The 24,229-nt window shown below is 40.9% G+C and overlaps 1 protein-coding gene across 1 annotated transcript in view; it reads right to left on the bottom strand.

Annotated features, from left to right (window-relative positions):
* The window catches only part of RORA (RAR related orphan receptor A), a 703,983-nt gene that overhangs the window by 165,404 nt on the left and 514,350 nt on the right, over positions 1-24,229 (bottom strand). The window contains exon 2 of the mRNA XM_078079267.1: positions 17,510-17,539. Within this exon, the coding sequence (XP_077935393.1) occupies positions 17,510-17,539 (30 nt within the window). The remainder of the gene's footprint in view (positions 1-17,509; positions 17,540-24,229) is intronic.

Below are 24,229 nucleotides of genomic sequence, written 5' to 3'. Positions count from 1 at the left end.
ACCCAAGGTGGTCAAACCTCCTTTGTAAATATAATCATCTCAGAAATCACAGACAAGAAGGTGAAAAAAAGGGGCGCCTGGGTGGCTCAGTCGTTAAGCGTCTGCCTTCGGCTCAGGTCATGATCCCAGGACCCTGGGATCGAGCCCCGCATCGGGCTCCCTGCTCCGCGGGAAGCCTGCTTCTCCCTCTCCCACTCCCCCTGCTTGTGTTCCCTCTCTCGCTGTGTCTCTCTCTGTCAAATAAATAAATAAAATCTTAAAAAAAAAAAAAAAAAAAAAGAAGGTGAAAAAAAGTTAATCTATTAAAAAAATTTCAGGTTTACACAAAACTTGAATAGTGTAATACAGCTCCATGGACTCCCTCTCTCCCTCCTGGTAAAATAAATGTTTTGCTACTTAGTTTCACCTATTCCCAGCCCCACCTCAATATAGTTTTTTTCCTGGAGCATTTTAAAGTAAATCTCAGATATCGTGTCATTTCACTGCTAACTACTTCAGTCTTCATCTCTGATAGAGATTTTTAAAAAAACAACTACCATGTCATTACTACACCTGACAATATTAAGGAAATAATTCTTTAATAGCATCTAAAATACCAGTCCATATCCAAATTCCATCCATCATCTAAAAAAAAAAATTCTTTTTCAACTTTTGGCTTGAATCTGCATCTAAATAAGGGTAGAGGTGAAACTGATTTCACTCAATTCCAAATCCTTTGTCTTTCAAATGTTTATTTTAGATTCCACCATTACTTAGACACAATGTATCTGGAACACAGATAATGTGAAGCCCAGCTTCAAAGCTACTAAATATTTCATTATTTGAAGTGTCTGATTCTATGAATCAGGTTCAAATGTAGTTAAAGACTCAGAACTGGAAATATATCAACTAATTCTCATAATTTTCTCAAATGCATCAACAATTTAGGCCACTTTACCTGCCTGCCTTAAAGATGTTCTGTTAAACTTTGTAAGATTCCCAGGAAGAATACATCTGAGAAAGCCTAGCAGCCCTCATTTTGCCCATATAAAAGCTGAATTTCCTGGACTATAGAGCAGTCCCAAAGCAGATGTAGCATTTTCAGCTGTAGTTTTACCCAAACTTCAAAAAAAGAGACATCTGACTGAATAGGGTGACAATGAGGCCCGCTTTGTAAATAGGGCAAAGAGCCCTAAGCTGTCATAAACTGGCTCTGGGGAGGAGGAAAGTGAACAGTTTCTACATTCAGCCTTCATGCAGCCTCTCTGCTAACACAGGCACTGCTGTGACTCATAACTAGAAATACTGTTTTATAACACCAATCTGTGTTTTGTAACACGCACGGAAACAAACAAACAAAAAAACCAACAAAAAAAGAATGTTTAGAAACCAAAACCAAGCCCTGCATCTGGGCACTGGTATCAAGATCTCAAGATGTCAGAGTGGCTATTTAATCCAGATAAAGTAGGCAAGGCCTTATCCCTCTCTTTGGCAAGAAAGTGGAGGCTTCCTGCCTGTTGCACATGCCCATATAGGAGGAGCAACGATGAATTTAATTTTCTTAAAACAGAAGCATTTTCAGACTTGTGTTTTCCTGGACAGCTGCCTGGTGGCTGTAATACATAATAAGGGCGTGTAATTGACAGTAATGTGAATCACTCACTGAAATTCTGGCAAAAAAAAAAAAAAAAAGCAAAACCATATGCACACACACACACACACACTCACATATACACACACACAGCCATTTACATATATATGGAGTTATTATTTTTTCAAGGAAAAAATTAAGCACATTCATCCTGTCCATTGAAAATAGCAATTACATTACATTTCAGTTCATTAGCTACCTTTATATTAAAAAAATCACTGTAATTTATACTAACTATCAGCATGTCTTGTAAAGAAGTGGAGTGGTTACACAATGCATGTAATCGGATGGGTTGGGTCAGACATCTGAGAAATGGCAAATTTAGTTGTGTTACTTGGTAGAGGATACGGGGGTTTCCTCTCCCAAGAGTGAGTTACAGGAGATGGTCCTCCTAGTAATTTTGCCACTTGAAAAGCTGCTGTCAGGACGTTGTAATTATTATGGTAATACCCAGGCCAGACTGATCAGGCTGCCACTGACATCCACGGGCACCAGCAGAATCCCTTTCACAGGGTTCAGACACAGGGATCTCCAAAAGAATGGCTAGGGATATTCCCAGGTAGGAGCTGCTGGAACCATGGAAGCTTTCAGACCAGGTAAAGAGTTTCTCCAATCTATTGATTCTCTTTGAATAAGGGAAAGAATAATCTGAATTAACTTCACTATCCACCTGAAAGGGCCCCTCTTTTCCAAAGCAGAGGCACAGAAACTAAACCTAGGAATGCAATACAGATTGAATTCCATTTAGATAAACCCTGACTCCACCTGAACTCTACAGGTTCAGATATTTGTCTGAACCTTCAGGATCTCTGAAACTGGAAAGCCCTTGTTCACATCTGCAAGGTGTCTCGAGCTTCCGATTCTGGAAGGAATAGGGGTATTCTGAATGACATTTACAGGAAGGAAAACTTGGGACTTTAGAATGTTGGGAGTTGGTGGTGGGAGATGTATTTCGAACCAAGGAGGAAAGAGTACAAACAGTTCTGTCTCTCCTGATATAATACTCCATGAAAACAGTTTGGATTGATTTTTTCATATTGGGAACTCTCATTCTTAGAAGTCAAATTGAAGTCAAATTTCACTAAATCAGAGTTTAGGTCAAAATTTTGAGGAATGAAACTAAAATTCATTCTGTACCTTATCACTAATTACTCCTGAGAAACTTTTTCTTTTAAGGCAACAGTTGGGGGATGGGCTTATTGGCTCATGACGATTCTCATCTTTGACAGCCACCACTAATCTCCAGCTTAATCCTGAGTTCACTTGCAAGTAGTTGCTAACAGGCAAAATGAGGGTGGAGCTCCATAAACCACTAAAAAGAGAGACATTATATACACAATACATCAGACACTGTATCTCAAATGTAAGACAGGAGTCAACTGTCAAAATCTGAAAAGTAACATATAATATGTATAACTAGTTCTTCGCAGGCATCCTCTTTGTTACTATATGAATACATTTTACATGAGCTGAAAGAGTTGGAAATGTGTTATTTTTATAATTGAGAAAAATGTGTTAACTCTCTGGAATGTCCATGCGTGGAAAAATAAAACATTACGTGGAATTGTACAAGCATATGATTTATAATGCACACATCCAGGACCAGAAATTCTAACGAAGAGCCTTATTCAACAGGAAAAAACAACAACAACAACAAAAAAACACATTTTTTTTTTCTTTAGCATTTGCAATTCTGGTATACTATAATGCTGAGGCCAAGCATTTATTTTATTAGTTTACATCCTAGCTAAGCAATAAAATGTGTGTCATTTCAAATACAGCAAACATGTTTTCCACAAAAGTTAAATTTAATGTCTCTTTTGGCCCCCCTATAGTGATACTGTGGTGTGCCACCCAGATCCCTTCCTCCCTCCGGGATCGAGGCCCTTATTCTCCTTGGGCCCTGGAGTGTTGACTGCCAATGGCTCACACCCGAGACTTGCCTTCAGTGAAGGGGAAATTGCCTTGCGCAACTGTTAAGCCCCTCCCTGTGGGCGGCTGGCATCCCGTGGCTGGTTGATGTAGGGTAAAATATCCAGTCTCCTTGCCTCAATTTAGGACATCTCTCAAGGGTTACCCCTGCTTCTCATCTCCCTGCGGCATCTGCTGAACTCAGGCTGCAGCTGCATGACAGGTCAGTTTCTCCTGCCCAATCCAGCTTCCTTCACCCCTTACAGTGTTGTTCCTAAGAGCACTCCCCAATCAACTTCCTATATGCACATCTCAGAGTCTATTCTCTGGGGAACCCAATCTAAGCTACCCATTTATTTAAAGGCGGGGGTGACAAGTTGGGAATCATGATGAATTTTAGATGAGAATATGGTAGAACTTTATTTGGTGTGACGTAGACCCAGCCTGGCCTTTATGCCAAGAGGGTTGGTTCCAGAAGTTTTCTAGGTTGACATGACCAGGTGAGCTCACTTAATGGTGATCATACAACGTAAGGAACTTTGTGATGACGTTTTACTATTGTATGACTATAGACGAGTCATGGACAGTGTGTAGATCCTTTGACCATATGCAGAATGTTAGAAGTTGGCTTTTCTGTGTTTCGGGGGCATATTAACTCAACCCTCTAGAATTTTGCCTTGTAAGTAAAACTCTGACCATTAAAGAGTACCTTAAGCACAAGGAGAATCTCTGAGAATGGGACCCACATTGGTCATTTTGTTCATTAGAAATTTAACTTAAGTGAAACATACCAGTAGCATCTCAGGTAAAGCAATTTAGGGCAATAAACGCATATTCTTCTCAATGATACGGTCCCCCAGTGACTCCCATAATGAAAATGAGAACATTTTCCCATCTCTCAAATCACCCCAGTTATAGGCAGGATTAGGTAACTTCCACAAATCAGGCCATGGAAAGTTCTTTGATTTAGAGATATCAGTCAGAACTCTTTTGTGTGAGTGTGTGTGGTGGGGGTAGGGGGGTGGGGAGTGTGAGGGCATGGATCTATGTGTGACGGTGTGACCGTTTTCCCTTGTCCAACCTGGAGAACCACAGGTTGAGTGCCTTCTAGGACAGTTTCGACTTTGATTGCACTTGGCTGTGCGAAACTGCAGCACAAAAAGGAAGACCGCTCCTCTCACTGCGTTATTAAAGACTCCCATCCGAGAAAGGAGAGGGATGAAAGAGGCCACAAGAGATGGTGTTTCCATCAGAAATCAAAGATCTTCTTCCTTCCTCCTGGTCTCCTTTAGCTTGCTGATAGAAGCCTCACGACAGAATGAGTGTGAAGCTGAGAAAGCCAGACTTCACATTTCCTATGAAGGGATGGACTTCCCATTAGAGGCAAGAAAACATTTACTCTCCTCTTATAATAATTCCAAAGTGCTTTTTGACCTTGGAAGGAAAAAAAAATCAGTGTTAAGATAGAATTGGTTAGGTCATTGCCTAAGGAGGCATAAAGGGCCACCAGGAAATAAATTAAAATTAAAATAAAAATAGATTCTTTTATTGGGTCACCTCTCATCCTCTCATTTATAAGCAAGGTTTCCACTCAAGGAATTGATACTGCAGGGGATAATTTGGCTCCTCTTGTTTTGACTCAAGAAATAGTTACAAACAAAAGAAGGCAAGAAACCGCTCATAAAGCTTAAAAGGCAGAGGATTCCAAGGAAAAGCAGACAGAAACCATGGTTGTGAGCAGCTACTTCTGAAGTGGGCTGGAGTTTTGAAATCATCGGTCCCTGCTAAGTTAAGGAAACACACTTACATTCCAGACCAGACAAACATAGCAATGTCACGTGCTCTGACTTTGAACAAATAAATGCCATTTATTTCCCCAGAATTTACCTTAAGACTCAGTAAGTAATCTAGGATTACCAAAACATCTACTTCCCAAATTGTTTAACATATTACGATCACTTTTCCCTCTCCAGACCAGACAAATACAGGATATTTTCCTTGACAGAATATACTCTCCATTTGTGGAGAGATTGGCCAATTTTTTTCTCTCATAGGTAGTTTTCTCCTGTGCCTTTATTTATTTTTTTTTTTAAGATTTATTTATTTATTCTAGAGAGAGAGAAAGAGAGCATGAGTATGTGGGGGTAGGGGCAGAGGGAGAAGGAGAATCTCAAATGGACTCCCCGCTGAGCACAGAGCCCGATGCAGGGCTGGATCCGAGTACCCATGAGATTATGACCTGAGCCCAAAATCACGAGTTGGACGCTTAACCGACTGAGCCACTGGTGCCCCCTCCTTTGCCTTTAAATAGATGCCAATGGTAACTGAAAATGTCTCTTTCTTTTTCACTCTGTAGATTTGATTATCTAGTTTATAAAATCTTGTATTGATAAGGCAGACAAATGGTGTTTAAGAGGTCACTCGGAAAAATAACACGTTCTTCATCTTAGAATAAAAGCAAGTATTCTTAAGCCTTCTGGATGAGATGCTGTCTTAAATCTGCAAAAAGAAACTTTAAAGCAATCAGTCCTAAAATTGAGACTCCAGATACATAGGGTAAGTTGCCAGACATTAAGAAGCCCTTTGAGATGTAGTATTGGTTTCCAAAATAATATAGAACAAATCTCACAAGATAATTTCAAATATTAAATACCTGTTCTTCCTTTTTGCTGTTAACAATGAAAAGATTATTGTTTTTCCCTAGACTCAAATTTGCAAGAAGAATGTGAGGTCATAAAATTGTGCATGTACACACACACACACTCTTATTTAAAATCTACCGATATTAATTGAACACATAGTAGATACCAATCATTCTGCTAAGCTTAAGGGATAGAAAGATAATTAAAGCATATCTAGGACAAAGCTACATAAACAACAACTATTCTACAATATACTTTCTGTACTGTCACCTTAACCATGTGATGTGGGGGCAGAGAAGCTGCAGTAACAGTTTAACAAGGGGAGGTGGCTGGAGAAGGCTTTGCATGGCAGATGCTATTTGTGTTGGCCTTTGGTGGAGCAGTAAGAATTCTACAGGTGCAAAAGTCGGTGAAGGGCATTCCAGGACAAACAAGATACAACCGAAGCAAAGGCACTGAGGTATGCCCATGTATAATCTTGTAGAAACTGCCAGCATAGAAGTCAGGGAATGAGCAGTAGAAAGATTAAGACCAGATTGTAAAGGCCCTTGAGTGCCATACTAAGAAATGTAGACTCCTCAGGTACTGGAAAGCACTAGAAGGTTACTAAGGAGGTGGATAAGAAGATCCTGCTGGCAGTGGGATTCCAGAGCAGGTCATAGTCTTTCTGTTTCTTTTCTTTTTATCTGAGAAAGGAGGGAGCAGGAATCGCTGCATAGAAAGGTAGTGTTTTCTACTACACCTGGTCTTAGAGAACAGCGTTTAGCCAAGGCATGTTCTTAGCACAACTTAGCACACCACAATTCTTAGCACAGCTAGACCACACTGATCTCGCCACTAAAAGATTCACAGTGGTCCCTCGTACTATTGGTGTACTATATTCACACTGCAGAGCAAAAGGAGTGCCAAGCTGCATCTGGAATACTCTGCTCTGTGGATTTACTGTCTGACAAGCTCTAAAGTTAGAAAAATATTTCAAGCTGAATCTGTCACTAACAACTTTATATGTTTTGCTGTTTCCTGAGTCACCTGGCCACTGGGACACCAAGTCCGAGGTAGATGTTTCCAATGGTAAGCCCTATTGACATCTGCTTTATCATTCTTTATATTAAATACACCAGCACAGGGGTGCCTGGGTGGCTCAGAAGGTTAAGCGTCTGCCTTCGGCTCAGATCATGATCCCGGGGTCCCGGGATCGAGTCCCGCATCGGGCTCCCTGCTCAGAGGGGAGTCTGCTTCTCGCTCTCCCCACCCCCTGCTCGTGCTCTCTCTTGCTCTCTCTCTCGCTCTCAAATAAATAAATAAAATCTTTAAAAATAAATAAGTCAATAAATATACCAGCATATTGAAGCCTCTTCAAGCCCAAAAGTCAAGCTGATGATATGGACAACAAAAAAATTGATTTTTCTCCTACTTGCCCACATTTGTTAGAAGTCTGAATCTATACAGTGCCTGGATAGCAAGGAATGCAATACTAATTTTTTTATTATTTGATTGCTCTTCATGACAGTCCCTCATGGCAGGAAACCCGTTAGTTTGCAGATTGGAGAAATCCAGGACCAAAGAGAGAAAATAATTGGAAGTCACTGTTTTGATGGAGTCAGGGGCAGAGTTAGCAATCGCATTCCCTAGCCGCCGCTCTTGCGGGGAAGCCCGACAGCCTTGTTCCCACCACAGACTTAAATGTCCTCCATCCATGCAGATCAATTCGATTCCTGAGCCCGGAATGACAAGCTTAACTACCAATAATGCCTTGCACCGGGTTTTAAGCGACATAATCAACTGGAGAGGGACTTGTGTCAGTTAGACTTTGTCTCCTTAAAAAATCAAGAGTAACAGTGGTAAGAGAGAAGTTTTTAACAAGGAGGAAAACCCTAGACAGTTGTCTCTAAGATTCTTCACCACAGCTTCAAGGACAACCAGGAAAAGAGCTGCTATTTGAAGCAACTTCATTATAAAATCATTTTTAATAAGCAATCTTAACAAAGAGAGGGAATACTCTTGTGGAGAAACCCTCCAGGGACCCAGAGGCTGCCCAGTTAAGTTATTAGGAAGTTTCACACAAGGGACCAAACAGCTATTTCATTGGCCTCGGGGGACAGAGTTTAGTTTTCGCCCGTTCTCCAGAGGCACCAGTGTTATCTTGTCTACTAACAGCACAGACTGGTAACAATCAATTATCCCGACGCCCCGACTTGGTGAGGGAAAGTGGATTTTCAGTTTTGTCGACACAAAAAGACACCATGTAAGAGAGACAGCTAAGTTAGCGCGATATAGTTCGTTATACACCGAGGACTTTTGTGAACGGGCAGCTAACGACAAGGCCTCATCTGGATCTTCGCGTTCTTTACCTGAAACGATAGGGACTCATTCTTGGAAAATTAAGAAATCCCAACAAGGAGAAAAAGGAAGTATAATTATCCCCTTACTGTACCGTCCAGCTACGTGAGGGGAAGGATTCTTCGTGCTGATGAACAAAATAATAGTCAACACAGTGTAGTTTGCCTACCTAAGGGGTGAGCAAGATTTGGAATTTGGGGTTCAAATTTTTACACAGCTGCATGCAGCCGAGTTAAAAAGGGTTGGAAAGACTTCAGCTCCTGGTGTATTACAGCAGCTTCCAGCCAATTCACAGCAGGAATGAAAGAAAGCCAGGAGGACCATTAGCCACGCAATTCAAAGTGCATATGTATTTTCAAGCTTCTTTCTTGCTTCTGATTTCGACGAAACGGCAAGAACTGGTCTTACAATTAGACCTTAAACCTGGGAAGATGGAGAAAAAGTAAAACACTCTTTCTCTTTAATAATCAGAACAGCCTTCCCTTTTTGGACTAGATCTTTCCTGCTCCATAAGCACTTTTGCTACATAGTTGATCAGAGGAAAGGCCAGAGAAGAACCTCTATCTAAGGATAAGAATTCTTTCTGATTTCGGAAAAGGGACTGAAGTACAGGAACATCTGCTTTATGTAACACTCACTAAATGACCGTGGCAATAAAAGCATTATTTAAAGGTCAGTGTATTTTTCACACACATTCTATGGCTCCCCACTGGTTCTGAGATAAAGCCGAAACCTTATCTCCGCTCTTCTTGTCCTTCCTTTTCCTTGTTAATACTCTATTCTAGTTAGACAGGTCTACACAATCATCCCCCAAACACTCCTTGGTCAACCTGATCACACCTAAGCCTTGCTACCCTTCTAGACCAAGCTCATCTCACCACCAGCATCCCCAGCTCCAACTTGCATCATAACCCTGCATTTTCCTGCAATTCCGTCATTACAGAAATTTCCTCAAGGGGGTTTGTCCTTTCTCCTCAGATGCAGAATAATCTATCGGAGAATGAGGGTTAGGAGTTAAACTTTCTATACCACCCTGTGCCTAACGCAGTGCCAGGCACAGAGTAGGGATTAGAAATCTCAAGTGAACACGATCTGTCTGATTCCCATCCCCATGCTCTTCCTCCAGGGAGTGGCTGTGGTCTGCTTTCCAGCTTTCCTTCCTCGGATCTCAGTATTACAGGGATCTGGATTACCTACCATACAATCCCCTCCCTCTCTCCTACAAAACACTTAAAATAAAAGATTTACGGAGTAAGTCTCTTTCACTGAATCTGAAGCTTAATCCTGCACATCCTAGCATTTTCTATTCCTCAATATGCCTTCTAATCATTATGCTTGGCTGTTAACTACTTAAGACATTAGGAGCTATAGTGAATGCCTAGGAGATCAACAAGTCAAACAAAGGAAAAAGTTATCACTCTTGCATAGGATAAATGTTTACTCAAAGGTGGAGGTGGAGTGAGTGGAGAACATTCCATTGTGGGGAATCCAGGAAAAAGGGTAATCAAATAGCTTGGAAATAAAAACCTCAGTTACCATAACATGCAGATACGGACATCAATTATAATCAAAGGGGACCATGTGACTCCAAATATACTAACTTCCTGGCAGTGTAGCTGACAGAGTTACTATAAAAAATTTGTGTAATTTATAAAAAAAGTTAATGTAAAACAATAACTTTCTTCATATTTCAAACACATTGGCATCTCCATTTTTCCTACATTTTTATGCCTTTGGACACAGATCCCAATAAAGAGAGAAGCTGATATAACTGTAAATCTAAGGCTAAATTCAGGCATGCATAAGCATACTCAAAACCTAGATGTTTAATTCTCTTATGTGTGCTTTTGATACATATTTCAACTCCCTAGGCATTCTTTTTACTTTCATGGTTTTGTTTGTTTTTGGTTGGGGTTCAGAGAAACCACAGTATCCTGAATCATACTACCTCTTAGTGGCAATGAAAGTTATAAACGAATTATCAAGATGGTCTCACAAAAGAATAATGCACAAATTTGTTACAAATGTCATCAAAGTCCATTAAAGACTGTGGCAGCGAAAACGGATTCATGCTATAAGAAATACACATTACTACTAGTGTGGGGGACAGAACTATCTGGAAAGCAAAAGGAACCATTTTGAACTATTTTATTATGGAATCAGTTGAGTTGTATGAACAATGATATTAAATGGATGCTGGTTCTTTGATAAGTTAGGTTAGATGGTTAAAAAAGAGAAGTAATGATCATTTTAAAGTAAGAAGGCGGCATGGTTTTCTGCAGACGACTTAATTTAAGTGAATTTTTTCATATAGTTGTTTTTTTTTTTTAAGATTGTATTTATTTTTTGACAGAGAGAGACACAGCGAGAGAGGGAACACAAGCAGGGGGAGTGGGAGAGGGAGAAGCAGGCTTCCTGCAGAGCAGGGAGCCCGATGCAGGGCTCAATCCCAGGACCCTGGGATCATGACCTGAGCTGAAGGCAGAGGCTTAACGACTGAGCCACGCAGGCATCCCCACATCCCCCTTTTCTATAATCAGTTGGTTCACCAAGCTTAGAAGCCTTTATAGGTAAAATAGCCCTAAGTTTAAAGAACCTGAATCAGTTGTAGGAATGACAGTTACACTTGACTTTCTCCCTATAGTTTAGAGTAGAAGGACCACTCTAAGGAATGACATTTGGTACTGTAGCAGCATTTAGGCTCTATGGAGTGGCTGTCAATCCTGGCTCCATCCCATCCTAGCTAGCTATAGGCTCCTGGGCCTCAGTTTCCACCTGGAGAGTGGAGACAGCAGCGAGATCTACCTGACAAGATTGCGGTAAAGATGAAATAAACGAACACTTACGAAGTGCTCAGAAAAGCATTTAGCACTTTGTAAGTGCTCCCCAACATTGCGTCATGTTGAGATTGGAGAGAATGGTGTGGTGCTTCTGTGTGTGCAAGGAGTCAATCTACTCTGAGTCCCGGCTCTGCCCAACGCCAGCTGGATGAATTTGCCAGTGTTTTCACTTCTTTAAGTTGCTGATCTCTCAGATAAATAGTCTCATCCAAAATGAGGATGCAGGTAGTACAAGGCTCACGGAGCTGATGAGAAGATGACATGAGATAATGCATGTAAAGCACTAAACAGAGCACCTGGACTATTAGAATTAACCGCTCAGGGGTGGCAGTTCCTATCTCCTGGTACTTCTCCTCCTATCCCAGATTCCTGCCATCACTGAACCAAAAGTAATGCGAGACTCTGTGACAGACACCCAGCCTTCTTTAAAGATCGACCCAACCATGTGTAAGAGTTTTACTAAATATATCAAGTACATGCCAGCACCCTATAGGCTAGGCACTTGTGTTTTCTCCCTCCTAGTGATCAATACACCCTTTTGAACTTGTGTTATGAAATGGGAAAACAAATACTCTTCCAAATTCAATTCATGGATCTGATGTCCTACTAACAGAGCAAACTTGAATCAACTGGATATTCTGATGGAAATGCTTAACTACATATTCTGGGCTTTTTTTTTTTTTTTTTTAATGGAATGAACTGTGGGTTTTCAGGCTATGCAAATCTTCTACCTTGGAAGAACTGAGTGGCAGGGCCAAGTGCAGTCCATTTATATCTTAATATGATGAGACAGAAATCTTGTTAAGCTCAGGCAGGGTTGGCTGTAGTCACACAGGCTGAGTCTAAACAAGGCAAACATTTTCAGGCAGTATGAGGGATTTTTTACTTCCTTGGGCTGGTTGATCTTGAAGGGACTAAACAGGTGTGACTCTGGGTGAGAACGGGAGATGAGCAGCAGGGAGAACATTCAGCACCCAGGGTTAAATCTTTCCCTTTCCTTTCATCCTGCTGTATGCCTGGATCACAGTACCAGAATCCTGGATCGTCTAATTTTTTTCTCCTCTCCTACACTGCCAGCTTAGTCTGCTTTCCAGTTGTGAGCTGAATCTTCTGGAAATGGTACACGAGGCATTCGTGTTTTCAGTGACTGTATCACCCCACTCACCCGGCCCCCACCCGGGGCCCCACCTTCAACCTAGTCTGTAAGGTCCTTGAGAGCAAAGAACCTGTAGGCACATAGTAGGTCTTCAGGAAACAGCTGTCCATCGGTTAGCCCTCTAAGAGGCCAGCATCTATCTTTGGTCATGTACCATGAGCAGCAAGCTTTATGTCTGGGATGGCCAGTAGCCTCAGGAAGCCTGAGTAAGAAATGAATCCTCTGGCTACTTTGTGAGCACTGGGTTATCCCCTTTTCTGTTTCTCAATGGGGAGATGGAATCTGGATGAAAGCCTACTAAGAGAAGTTCAGTGTAGCTTCTTCTCAGGCCCGTCCTAATGATACACCCTGCCAGCAGTAATTGAAATTATACTTGCGGTGAGTCACACCATGAATCACATGGGTTGTCACGGCAACCTATTAACTATATAACCAAAGCACCTTCCATTAGCTTTGCCAAGAATGGTTCCTGAGTTTTCCTGGACTGTGAAAATAGTGTGGGCGAGCCCCAAGTTTGGTGTTGTGTTAAGAGTCTACAATCAAAAGGAATGGCCTCAAGGACAAGAAAAGAAAGCGAGAAAATAGGGTTATTTTAGTTCTTGGACCTCCTGAGTAAATGGCAACAATCGTGACAAATTGTTGGGTTGGTTTTGTGATATCAACAAATGCCTAAGGAGAGGAGGTTGAGGCCTCAAAACTAATTTTCTCTAAGTCAAATTCAAAACCAAGTCTCTAGGGGTGAAAAGTGAATACATTAACCTATTCCACTTTAAATGACTGCAATAAACACTTTTTCTTTTTACAGATACAAAGGATTATTTCTCAAGGAAATATTCTGATTTGTACTAAAATATTTTTACTATTGAGAACTAAACTCTCTTCACAAATAATATAGTGCTTTAATTTTATATGTTAGGTATTAGCCTACTGCAAACAAACATTTGAAAATGTACTAAATTGCCTTTAATGGCTATTCATGTTAAAATTAAAATATTTCAGAAGACTCAGAAGCATATTTTACTTTGTTATTTACTGGGGAAAGCTGACATTAAATCGGATTAAACTGATACATTTTCCTGGCGCTTTATTGAGTTCCCTGCAATTTTCAGGCATGTGTAAGTGCCTGTTCCTGAGTGTAGAAGAAAGCAAGCAGAACAGGCTTACACAGGAAGAATAAAGAATAGAAACATGGATGAGAACAGGAGGACATGACAAGGATCTGTTGCCTCTGGAAACTATCCAGGAGCCTACCTGGTATCTTCTGGGTCTACACTGCGGTGGTTGGCTAATATATACCCTAAGGTTATGACTCCATGATGCTAAACTTCCCAGTAGCTGGAAAGAGCTAAGAGGATCTGTTGCATTTGTTACTTTTTCACCTCCAAATCTGTCACATTCTAACATTTTAGTGTATGCGGAACTATCCAAGTAGAACGAGATTAAAAGTCAGTGGCAAATGACCAGTTGTCCTTGGCAAATAATAAAAACCAAATCAGCCGTTGATGCCATGAAAAAGATACTTATCCAACATGGTACCATTTCAGCAGGAAAGACACCAGAAAAAACTTGTGAAACACCAATCTTTAAAGTGTCCAACCAAATACAGGGGCCGTATAATCACCACAAAGATTAAACTGAAATTCTACACCACAGTGTAAAATTTATCTGATAGGTCCCTGTCCCACAAGTAAAAACCTCCTTTTCTGTTCACATACCAAAACCAACAGCAACGTTTCCTATCACCAATTGAAGAATATCACAAATGAAAGCATTCTCTGACCAATTTGGTCACGATGACTTTGTACTAGAAGCCTCAAAGCTTTGCCTTCCCCCACCAGCCAAGTAAAGTTAATGACAAACACCACCAGTGCCCTTATCAGGAACTCAGGAGAATCTGACTTCTCCAAAGACCACGCTTGTGACTTCCTCTGAAGCTACGAATCAGATTTCCTTTCCTGGGAATTTCTGGCTCAGCTCACCCAAAGCATTTTTATTTATTTATTATTTATTATTATTTTTTTAAGAAGCAATACCTATGCTTTCTAGATAGCAAGGTGGCCTAAAATATTATCAGGTGTCACATCTCTTCAGGTTCATCTTGTGGTTCTTGCACGTCTGACTGGTGTACCTGTGAGCTGACACTCGGGTCTAATAATATATTCTGCAACTGTACATGTTAATTTGTAAGTTGAACCATCGCTCTGTGAGGCCAGTTAGGAAACCCAGATTGAAATTGCTAATGCGGGGTGACTTCAGCTGTCGATGATTATGCAGTCAAGCCTTGACCAAGGTTTCCAGAACTCTGGCTAAAAATGGAAGTCTTGAGACAGTACAAAAATGAATTCACACACTTCACTGATAGTGAACCTTTCTGAAGAACAGATGTTAAGATGCTTTCAGAGGAGCTGGAATTTAAGCTCTTAAGAAAACTTACAGGCAAGGTAGGACAGTTTGGTTTTCAAGAAAAATCTGACAGATGCTAAAGAAGAAGTCATTTGGGTGACTGTTATGGGAGAAAGAACTGATTGATTTTCTTCCTCCTCACAAGTTGTAGGCCCTGTAGAGATGTTAAGATCAGAAATATGATGGGTTGTCTGCTGAGTTGGGTGACAAAAACAATCTCCACATTTAAGTGGCATAGAAGACTTTCACTAACACGCAACTTGGACAATTCAATTTCTCCGTGGCATGTGCAAAGTTTTGTGTCAACTCTCCGTTCAGTTCCTATTCTTCCCAACTTGTCATTGGTCTGTTTTATCATGGGCCCTCTCCCCTAAATCATGAAAGTAAACATCAACAAAAAAACCCCAGGTGATTTCTGATCTCTTTTTGTCAGTTTAATATTTGAATTACATAAAGCGAGCTTTATTTGAAGTCTGTCTACATTTACTTGATGCTTAATGTCTAAGAATTTTCCTGCTGATTTCCATAGTTAGAAAGGCAATCAAAATCTACCCACTCTGGCTATATCTTGATTTCGTTTTAAAGCAGGTATATCTGATGGGGTTAGTTAAGCCTTTGCTGCAAGGCCAACCTGGTTATATTGCCTCTTACTGGAACACCAGCTTCTCTTCACTAGCTACCACTCCCGTGCTGCCATCCAAATCCTTCTATGAATTTAAATCTGACCACGAGTTATTATTTCTGCAATAGGCCAATGAAATTATTCTCAGGGATGACAATTCCTTGAAGGTCCTCATGGATGGATGGTCTATATATTTACTAACATCTCTGGTCTCTGTCTTATTAGTTGAGGGGCACTCTTTGTATCCAATGGAGTTGAACTAGTGGTTTTATCCACTCATCCAAGAGCCAAGTCATAATGCAAATAGTCAGTGGCTTTCTGTGTATTGCCAGGTGGCCAGGAGTCCATACCCCAAACCACCATAAACAGTAGGCACAATCATCCGCTCCTGTTTGGGAGAGGCCCAGGACTGAGCTAGCAGAAAGACTGAATTACTTACCACCTCTAGAGTGGGTCCCTCCAGGCCAGGGACGAGCTCATGGGCAAGGCTGTGCAAGGAAGCGCTCTGTACCATGCCTGCCCTGCGGATATACAGAGGACTTCAGTCTCCTGCACTGTCAATCTCTCAGTCATCATGAGCTCAATTATGCACCGACAACAGCAAGAACAACAACAACAACGACGACAAAACAACCCCCAAAAAGCTAAGGGCCACAGACTACCGTAATGGAGGGACAGCCAACGGGAACTGTGCATTCGGAGATGGAGGTGCTGTCCTGATCATGTGTCCGTTACGGGCCTGACCTTTACTTCTTTCCTCAAACAAACATTCCATTGAAGCCCATGGGAGAGCCAGGTGGAGAAACTGCAGGACTGGGCCCTAAAAGTCAGGCCACCATTGAATTTGGTGGGGTGGGTTTTTTTTGTTTGTTTGTTTGTTTGTTGTTTGGTTTTTTTTTTGCTTTTTTGTTTGCTACAAATACAGATAGACAGACAGACAAGCCCAAGAGCAGATTTCAAGAATCAACTGAGGCACAAGATAAACTACTTTGATGTTACACAGATTTTTTCCCCCAAATGTTTCACATGAAACCAAAAATTTTAAAAGCATAATTAGGAAAAATTTGGGGACACATCTTTGTCGGCCCTGAATTGTGCCATAAATATCTCCACTGCTTGCCTTAGAAGGATGCCCAAACACATCTCATGGGTAGCACATATCTGTGGTCTAAAATAGTTATCGAATTCTAATGACACTATTAATTCAAAGTCTAAATATGCTGGTCAAGTAGAGTGAAAGTTGACTGCCTGCGTCAATGACGGATTAGTTTCATCCTGAGGTTCAAAGCACAGTCAAACATTATTGCTCAGATTGCAAAATCACAACACTTTACGTTGACGTGAGTTTGTAAACTTATGGTGTAGTTCGAATGAAGGCAACTGATGAAAGCAGTTGAACCTGAGAAGTGGGAATGAATACAGAGTGTAAATCCAGCGCACATTTCCACATCAAACTACCGATGCCATTTACCAGGGCCCTCGTGGGCCACACTCATGGTCGAGCGACAGCACCTAGATTCCCAGTCAGTATCTCTGCGCACAGACACAAGTACAAAACGGCCTAAATCGTGAACTAGTGGTGAGGAAAAGGAGACCAAAGTTTAAAAGAAATCAAGGTGATGTTTCCTAGAAACATACCAGCTCTTCTAAGAAGGATCCAGAATAGGGGTGATCAGTAAGTAATTAATTGATCCTCCTGACTAGATTTTATGATTTTTTTCTAAAGACTAATGACTTGAATCACTAGAATTCATCAGACTACGTCTAGACTCTCTTTAACACACACTCAGTACAAACAGGTGGAGATGTACCACTTCCGACCACTACAGGTAGAGAAGTATGACCTCTGTTGACCATGGATCACAGCTGAAACATTAGTTTATACTTGAAGGGTCACAGCAGCCAGACATATGCGAATTCCAACTCTTCAGAAAACTTTGGATAAAAAAAAAATGCATTACTTACATGTATGTGTCTTCTTCGTTACTGAGATACCTAGAAGAGAAGAAATAATGACAAAGGTAAGAAAGTGTCCCGTGTGTGCTTCTCGGAATGCATGTCATTCACAGTGTACTCAGGAGTGCATCTGCTCAGACGGCGATGCAGTGGCCAGGTTAGTCTCAGTCGTACCCGGCAGGGCCACTGGACCTACCCCAGAACGACAGAACCGGGAGCGACAGTGATGGTAAACACCGCCTATGGGTTTAAGAGGTTATGGGGTGAAAAGCAGCAGCATGGACAGTAATTAAACAGGGTGAGAGAAGCCTCTCCATTTTCATTTTAAATAGGGGAGATGATCATGTTTATAGGCAGAGCGGGGAAGATTTAAAACACAAGAGAGTGATGCCAACCTACTCAGACAAGAGTGAGTTGAGCAACAGAGCAATTAATTTGCTATGGCCATTGATTCTGGGTTAACTTTTTATGGAAAATGACTGCCTGCTCACATGAGGCATAACTTTTTATGGCGAAGGAAAGAACATCCACAAAATGTACCTATCTGTCCATACTCATTAAAGTCAGAAGGGGTATGGCTGTTACTTCTCTGCGAATGGTACCAAAATGAACACACGCTGTACGAAAACACGAGGGATTCATGAGTCAGCACCCTTGCTGCTTCCAAGATGATTTACGGAGAGCAGGTGACAGATGAATGGGACTAAGCAAGATTCGGCACATAAGACCACAGAAGGATAACACGAACGCACACTCCAGTGTTAACAGTGTTATCTCTGTTTCAGAAGGACTCCATTTTGAACTCTTTATGCTCTGTTCTTCTTAGGGGATATTCTTGAGACTAAATAGGCTCAAAGTAATACAACTCTTGAAAACATTTAGCCTGTGACTAAGAACTGTGGTAAACCTTGAAATTTTTTTCTTTCAAGTTATTAAGAGAACTATTTAACCCTCCTCTGGAAAGTAGTTGTTGAAAAGTTGTTGAAAATTTTGGCACCCACGTCAGACCCATTACTTAGCTATGGAACAAATCGTACAGGGAAGAAATCCGTTATGAAAATCCACGGTAGACATAAAAAAAGAAAAAGTTAATTCCAAAGTTGTGCGCCAAGACCAAAATCACACACTTGCTCCCCCCCACAACTTTCCAAAGGGCTTATTTAGGGAAGCTGAAATTACATAGTCCAACTCAAATTCTCTTTTTTCCCCCTCTTTTTATTGAGGAAAACTAAACTATTGTTTTTCATCATGTTTGAGTTGGCTTCTCAAAGTGAAGTTAGAACCTTTTGCAAAGAGCCTTGAAGGCTCTCTCACACGGGAACTACAAAAAATGTTCTAGAATTTTTTTGAAATAAGCTTTATCATGGGAAGGGAGCTTCCCCCAACAGCAACTGTGAGTAAAGTTTAAAATCTGAATACAATTTGCAACTCCAGCTCATGACACCAGCACCAATAAATTGATACATTAGTGCTCTTTCAGCATTATGAGGGCTATATGTGTACTTTCCTTAGGAAATAATGCTTTCTGTAAAATCACTTTGAAGAGAAAGTGCTTATGCTGTCACTCCTGATTATTCAGAACCTCCACACAATTGGATTTAACACAGCCCAAAACAGACCTATCTATATTCGCTGAGTGTGGAACTATTTTCTCCTGACATCCAAAGCCCTGATGAAAATACCACTGCTTTGACTTTTCTACTTAAATTTATTATACAGCGTGAGGCAGTGTTCTCATCAAATATTTTCATGATGATTACATTGATAATAGATTCTGAAAATCTTTCCAGGAAAGCTGCCTGATCTTTGAGATCACAGTAGCACAGAGCTAAAACCACTCACATCTGTCTCCAGGAGCAAGCATGACCCCAGCCAGCATCAGTGCCAACCTAGTCCCCCAGTTTCGGTTAGCGGCCACTTAGTGATCGATACAAACAACTGGGGGATATACCCACATAAAAGTGGCCAGATTTAGCAGATAAAATGCGGGATGCCAGTTAAATTTGAAGTTCAGCTACCACTCTGCTGTGTATCCGAAATTCAAATTTAACTGAGCATCCTGTATTTTATCTGGCAACCCTAACCCATACAAATAAAATGTAAACTATATCTATTGTATACAGTGAAGAATATAAAATAAATTAATAGCACATTTTTATGGAGAAAGGCTTAAAAAACACACCCCTCTCCTGAAAGCAATATTTTTTTTATAAAAAATGCATTATTTCTAATTATGGAGACAGGACTATGCATAATATTTAATTACTGTTTTTACTTCATAGCCATTATGAAGACAAAATTCTATTACCCCAAAAAAGCAAACAAACAGAAACAACATGAACACACAAAAGACAAATTTAATGGATCAGAAAGCTTATTTGGAATCCCCTTCTTCCTCCTCTCCTGAAAAATAACATTTGTGATCAAACTAAGGTCTTGAATTTGTGTCACTCCTTTTTCTATAGAAGCTCTGGTACTTCATAGTAACTGACTCCATAGTAGTGTTAAAAAAAAAAAAAAAAGCAAAAAACAAAAAACAAAACAACAACAAAAAAGGTGGCACCTGGGTGGCTGAGTTGATTAAGCGTCCGACTCATGATTTCGGCTCAGGTCATAATCTCGGGATTGTGAGACTGAATCTGACGTCAGGCTCCGTGCTGGGCATGGGGCCTGCTTCAGATTCTTTATCTCCCTCTCTCTCTGTCCCTTCCTACCCAGCCCCCTGCTCTCTCTCTCTAAAAAAAATAAAAAAAGAAAGAAAGAAAGAAAGAAAAAGAAAGAAAGAAAGAAAGAAAGAAAGAAAGAAAGAAAGAAAGAAAGGAAAGAAAGAAAGAAAAGAAAGGAAAGAAAGAAAGAAAGATCTTCATTTCACAGATGGGTCAACTGAAGCTCAGGAAAGTTTAATTAGCACAGTAAAAAGCTTTCTGTGGAAAGTTAATATCCTTTTGGAAGCACATCCATGGCTCATATGTAAAAACCCTGGTATAGATAGTGCCTCTGAAAAGAGTAAATATTCAAAAAAAGATTTACTCCCAGGACCACATCACTCAGCAGTCAGTAAATAATTTAAACCTGTCCCCTGTCTTATCCCAACCAGGGAGCCTCCCCAGGGCTTGGGTGAATGCAGTCCTCAGACAGAGAAGCCTGTGTGCCCTAGTTTGCAACCAGCAGCCATTTCTTCACCCTTCATTGGGGGTGGGGTGGGTCTTCCCTTCTTTCTTCTCAGCCCCTCAGAGGTTGTAAGCTTCCTGTCTTTCCCGCCAGAAAGCGCCTCCTTCATGAGACCACAGCAGTCATGCACTGCCCATTGTCATCCTTAGTACATCCAAAGCTAATGTTACCAGCAGCGCCAGGAGCAGAAGCTCTGAATAATGACTTGTTGGAGAGCCAGTTTTCTAAAGATAAATTATCATGATTATTTAGTAGGGGCAAACAGCTCTAATTCTACCCAGGAGTAGAAAAGAATATACTTTTTAAAGGCAGCTCAAGATAGCTGGATTTGGAGTCAGGCTGACTTGGGCTTTCATTCGTGGCCCATACGCTTTCCTGACTCTTGGCTGAGAGGCCTTGGGCAAGTGACTTAATTTCTCTGAGCCTGGAATTTATAATTGTATATAATCATGATAATACTCAAAAGTCTGCTGTGAAAATTAAAATGAAATCAGGATGTGTAAAGAGCCTTCCAAACTGGGAAGTGTGAAACGTTAAAAGGGCAGGCAACATGCACAGTCTTATTTTAATGAAGGCTGAATTAGAATGTTCTACCGAAAGCTACGTCATAGCTACTCCTGATGTCCCTGGGCTTCACGCTGATGTAGGGCCTAGGACTCTTGTTTTCAGACCAAGTGCTCTGACTTGAAAATTCCTAGTTGTTGGAGCATGAGACAGACAACCAAGTTCCTAAAAGTAAGTGTGTGCTGTTCTAGACCCTGAACTCCACTGGAGTCTTTACTCTCTGAAATCCAGGGAAGACACTTGCTCATTGGCAAGTGGGCTAGCTAGGCTGCTGTTGAGCACGGGCAAGGGACTTTGATCACCACCACCAAAGGGTGTCAAACTGAGTCCAGCTGTTGTGAAGGTTTTGATTCACTTCCAAGTGACTGGGAAGAACACCAAGATCCTTTCACTGAGATTTGCAAACAGGCCACCAAGCAGAGTAATGCTCTCTGCAGAGACTGTGACGGCAGGGAGCTGTGGGAGAGTGATGGGGAGGCGCCGGGGCTCAGTGACCTGAGCCAACAGTGAACTCACTGGTTGATTTGGGCAAGTCACTTAACTTCTCTGGGCCTTAGTTTTCTCATCTGTAGAATGAGATGGTTGAACTGCATGATTTCTTAATTTCCCTTCTAGTTTATTGATCAAGGGCTCCTTGCCCTGCTTTCTAGCTATCAGACCAAACCTCCTCTTTTTAAGCAACAGGCTGCCAGATCTATTTCTCACTGTACAAAATCTAATGTAGCTCACAATCAAAGGTAACCCCCTGAAACTTTTTTCTTTTTGCCTTTAAAAACCAAAGAAGAAAGAAGGCAATACCCACAAAAGGTTATATAAGTAAAAGCTACACTTCTTTTGGGTGATATTTTAAAATTATCTGGGCTAGAGAAAAATGGTACCTTTTGATAAAGTTGCAAGACTCCTTATATTTCACCCAGATCATATATATATATATATATATAGAGAGAGAGAGAGAGAGAGAGAGAGAGGAGAAAAAGAGGAGAAAAGAGAAGAGAAACATTTCCAAGTGACGCTTTAAGAGTAATTTCTAATTTAATAACAGAACATCAGTTTTAAATTGTCAATTAATACCCTTAAAATTAAGAGGAAAAATCTCCACAAATCCTCTACTCAAAGGAGGCCTTCTAATATAGCAAGAGTGCCTCTTACTCTATTTAGCCGACCATGCTTCACAAAGTAAAGCATAGGAAATGTCATGAAAATACCACAAATTTATCACTGTCACAGTTATCAGTCGTTTCAGAGTTATAGCTATCACAGAGCAGAGCACTTTAGGATTGTAATCTGATATTTCCAATCAGTGCCAAATCTTGGACCAATTAACTTCCTTGATGGACTTCTTATTGTCTCTTGGTTTCTAGGCAATTGTCTGGGGACCAAGTTTAGTTTAACTTTTTTTTTTTTTTTTGGTAAGAAATGGCATCTTTCCTCTTCCGCAGACATCCCAATTACTAAACTAGCATTTCCAGAGGCCCTGCATTCTAGACAAGACCCTAACTACAGAGGTGTGCCTTTGCCACTTTGCCATTATTCAGCCTGTGTGCCTTCTCTTATTCTCTTTCATTACAACATAACAGTTGTTGAGATCCAGATATTTTCCACAAGGATAAGCTCTGTGTTAGAATAAAAAAAAAAACAAAAAGAAAAACAAACACAACAAAGGATACCTAAAATAAGATGCAGTGAAGTTTTCTTTTTTTCTTCCTTTTGTTTTTAAATATGTTAATGTTTCTTGGGGCTCCTGGGTGGCTCAGTCGGTTAAGCATCTGCCTTCGGCTCAGGTCATGATCCCAGGGTCCTGGGATCGAGTCCCAAATCGGGCTCCTTGCTCAGCGGGGGCTCTGCTTCCCCCTCTCCCTCTCCCTCTCCTCCCTGTTCGTGCTTTCTCTCTCTCAAATAAATAATTAAATCTAAAAAAAAAAACAGAACAACACGTCAATGTTTCCATATTTCAAGTGACTTTGTGTGGCAGGGAGGAGGAGATGTGCTAAATGATAATTAACAAAATCTTTAACTGGCCAACTCATGCATCTACACTAGACCCACACATTAACTCTCAGTTTGATTTCTAGAAAAGGAGTCTCCAAATCTGAAGGCTTTCACAGGATTTATTCTCCCTCTTCACAAGGTGAACGAGTTAAATAAGATGTCCATTATTTAAGCTGTGAGGTCTTGGGCCAATGGCCGAACTGCTAAGTCTCCATTTTCTTACCCATGAAATAGGGGCAAAATTCTCAGTGCTGGGTTTATAATAAGGTTTCAGTGAGAGAATTCACCTGGGGCATGTAGCAGAGTGCCTCTTTCCTACTCAAGACATTTCTGTTAGCAGACGCTTAGCCCTGGACAAACAGAGAGATATCCCCTAGGTGGTCACAGGCATACCCAACAGGGCAATAAGCTCATTAAAAAGATGTAGAATCTGGCAAATGAGTGTTTGAGAGCTCAGGCAGAACTTCCCAAATAAAATCTGGAACAGTTAACCTCCTTCCTGCCATATTATCCACGAGCATAGTGCAAAGGTTGCAAGCTGCTGGGTCTGCTTGCTCCCTCCTCTACTTTTTGACTTCCTCATTGTAAGAAGCTTGTAGTTAAAAGAGCAATTTATATGCAGTGAATGAACACTAGCTAAGAAACAAAGCCCAGCGTTTAGGGGTTTTGTTCTTGTTTTTGAATGGCTAACAACTGTTTCATAAAGAAAAAAACTATCACTTTGTGTTGGCCCTATGCCCTCCCTCCCCCAATCCTGAGCTGTCCTATGAGCTTGCTCCATCCCATAAGCAGTCAGGAGAGGATCTATGCAGGAGGAAGAGCAGGAACACAGCCCGAGTGCGGCCTCACCAAACAGAGTGATGTTACAAAACAATGTCCTTGTCTAGGACAAAAGAGCTATTAATGATAATCAGTACATATTACTGAAAGTGCTCCAAGTAATCTCTGGACTTTGTTTCAAAAATTCTTAATGGACACTAATGCTTAGAGTTCACTCAAAAGAGA

The sequence above is a fragment of the Halichoerus grypus genome, chromosome 8 (assembly GCF_964656455.1).
Source record: "Halichoerus grypus chromosome 8, mHalGry1.hap1.1, whole genome shotgun sequence".
Lineage (NCBI taxonomy): Eukaryota > Metazoa > Chordata > Mammalia > Carnivora > Phocidae > Halichoerus > Halichoerus grypus.
Note: the sequence above shows the minus strand (reverse complement) of the source record. Positions and strands in the feature narration are given on the sequence as shown.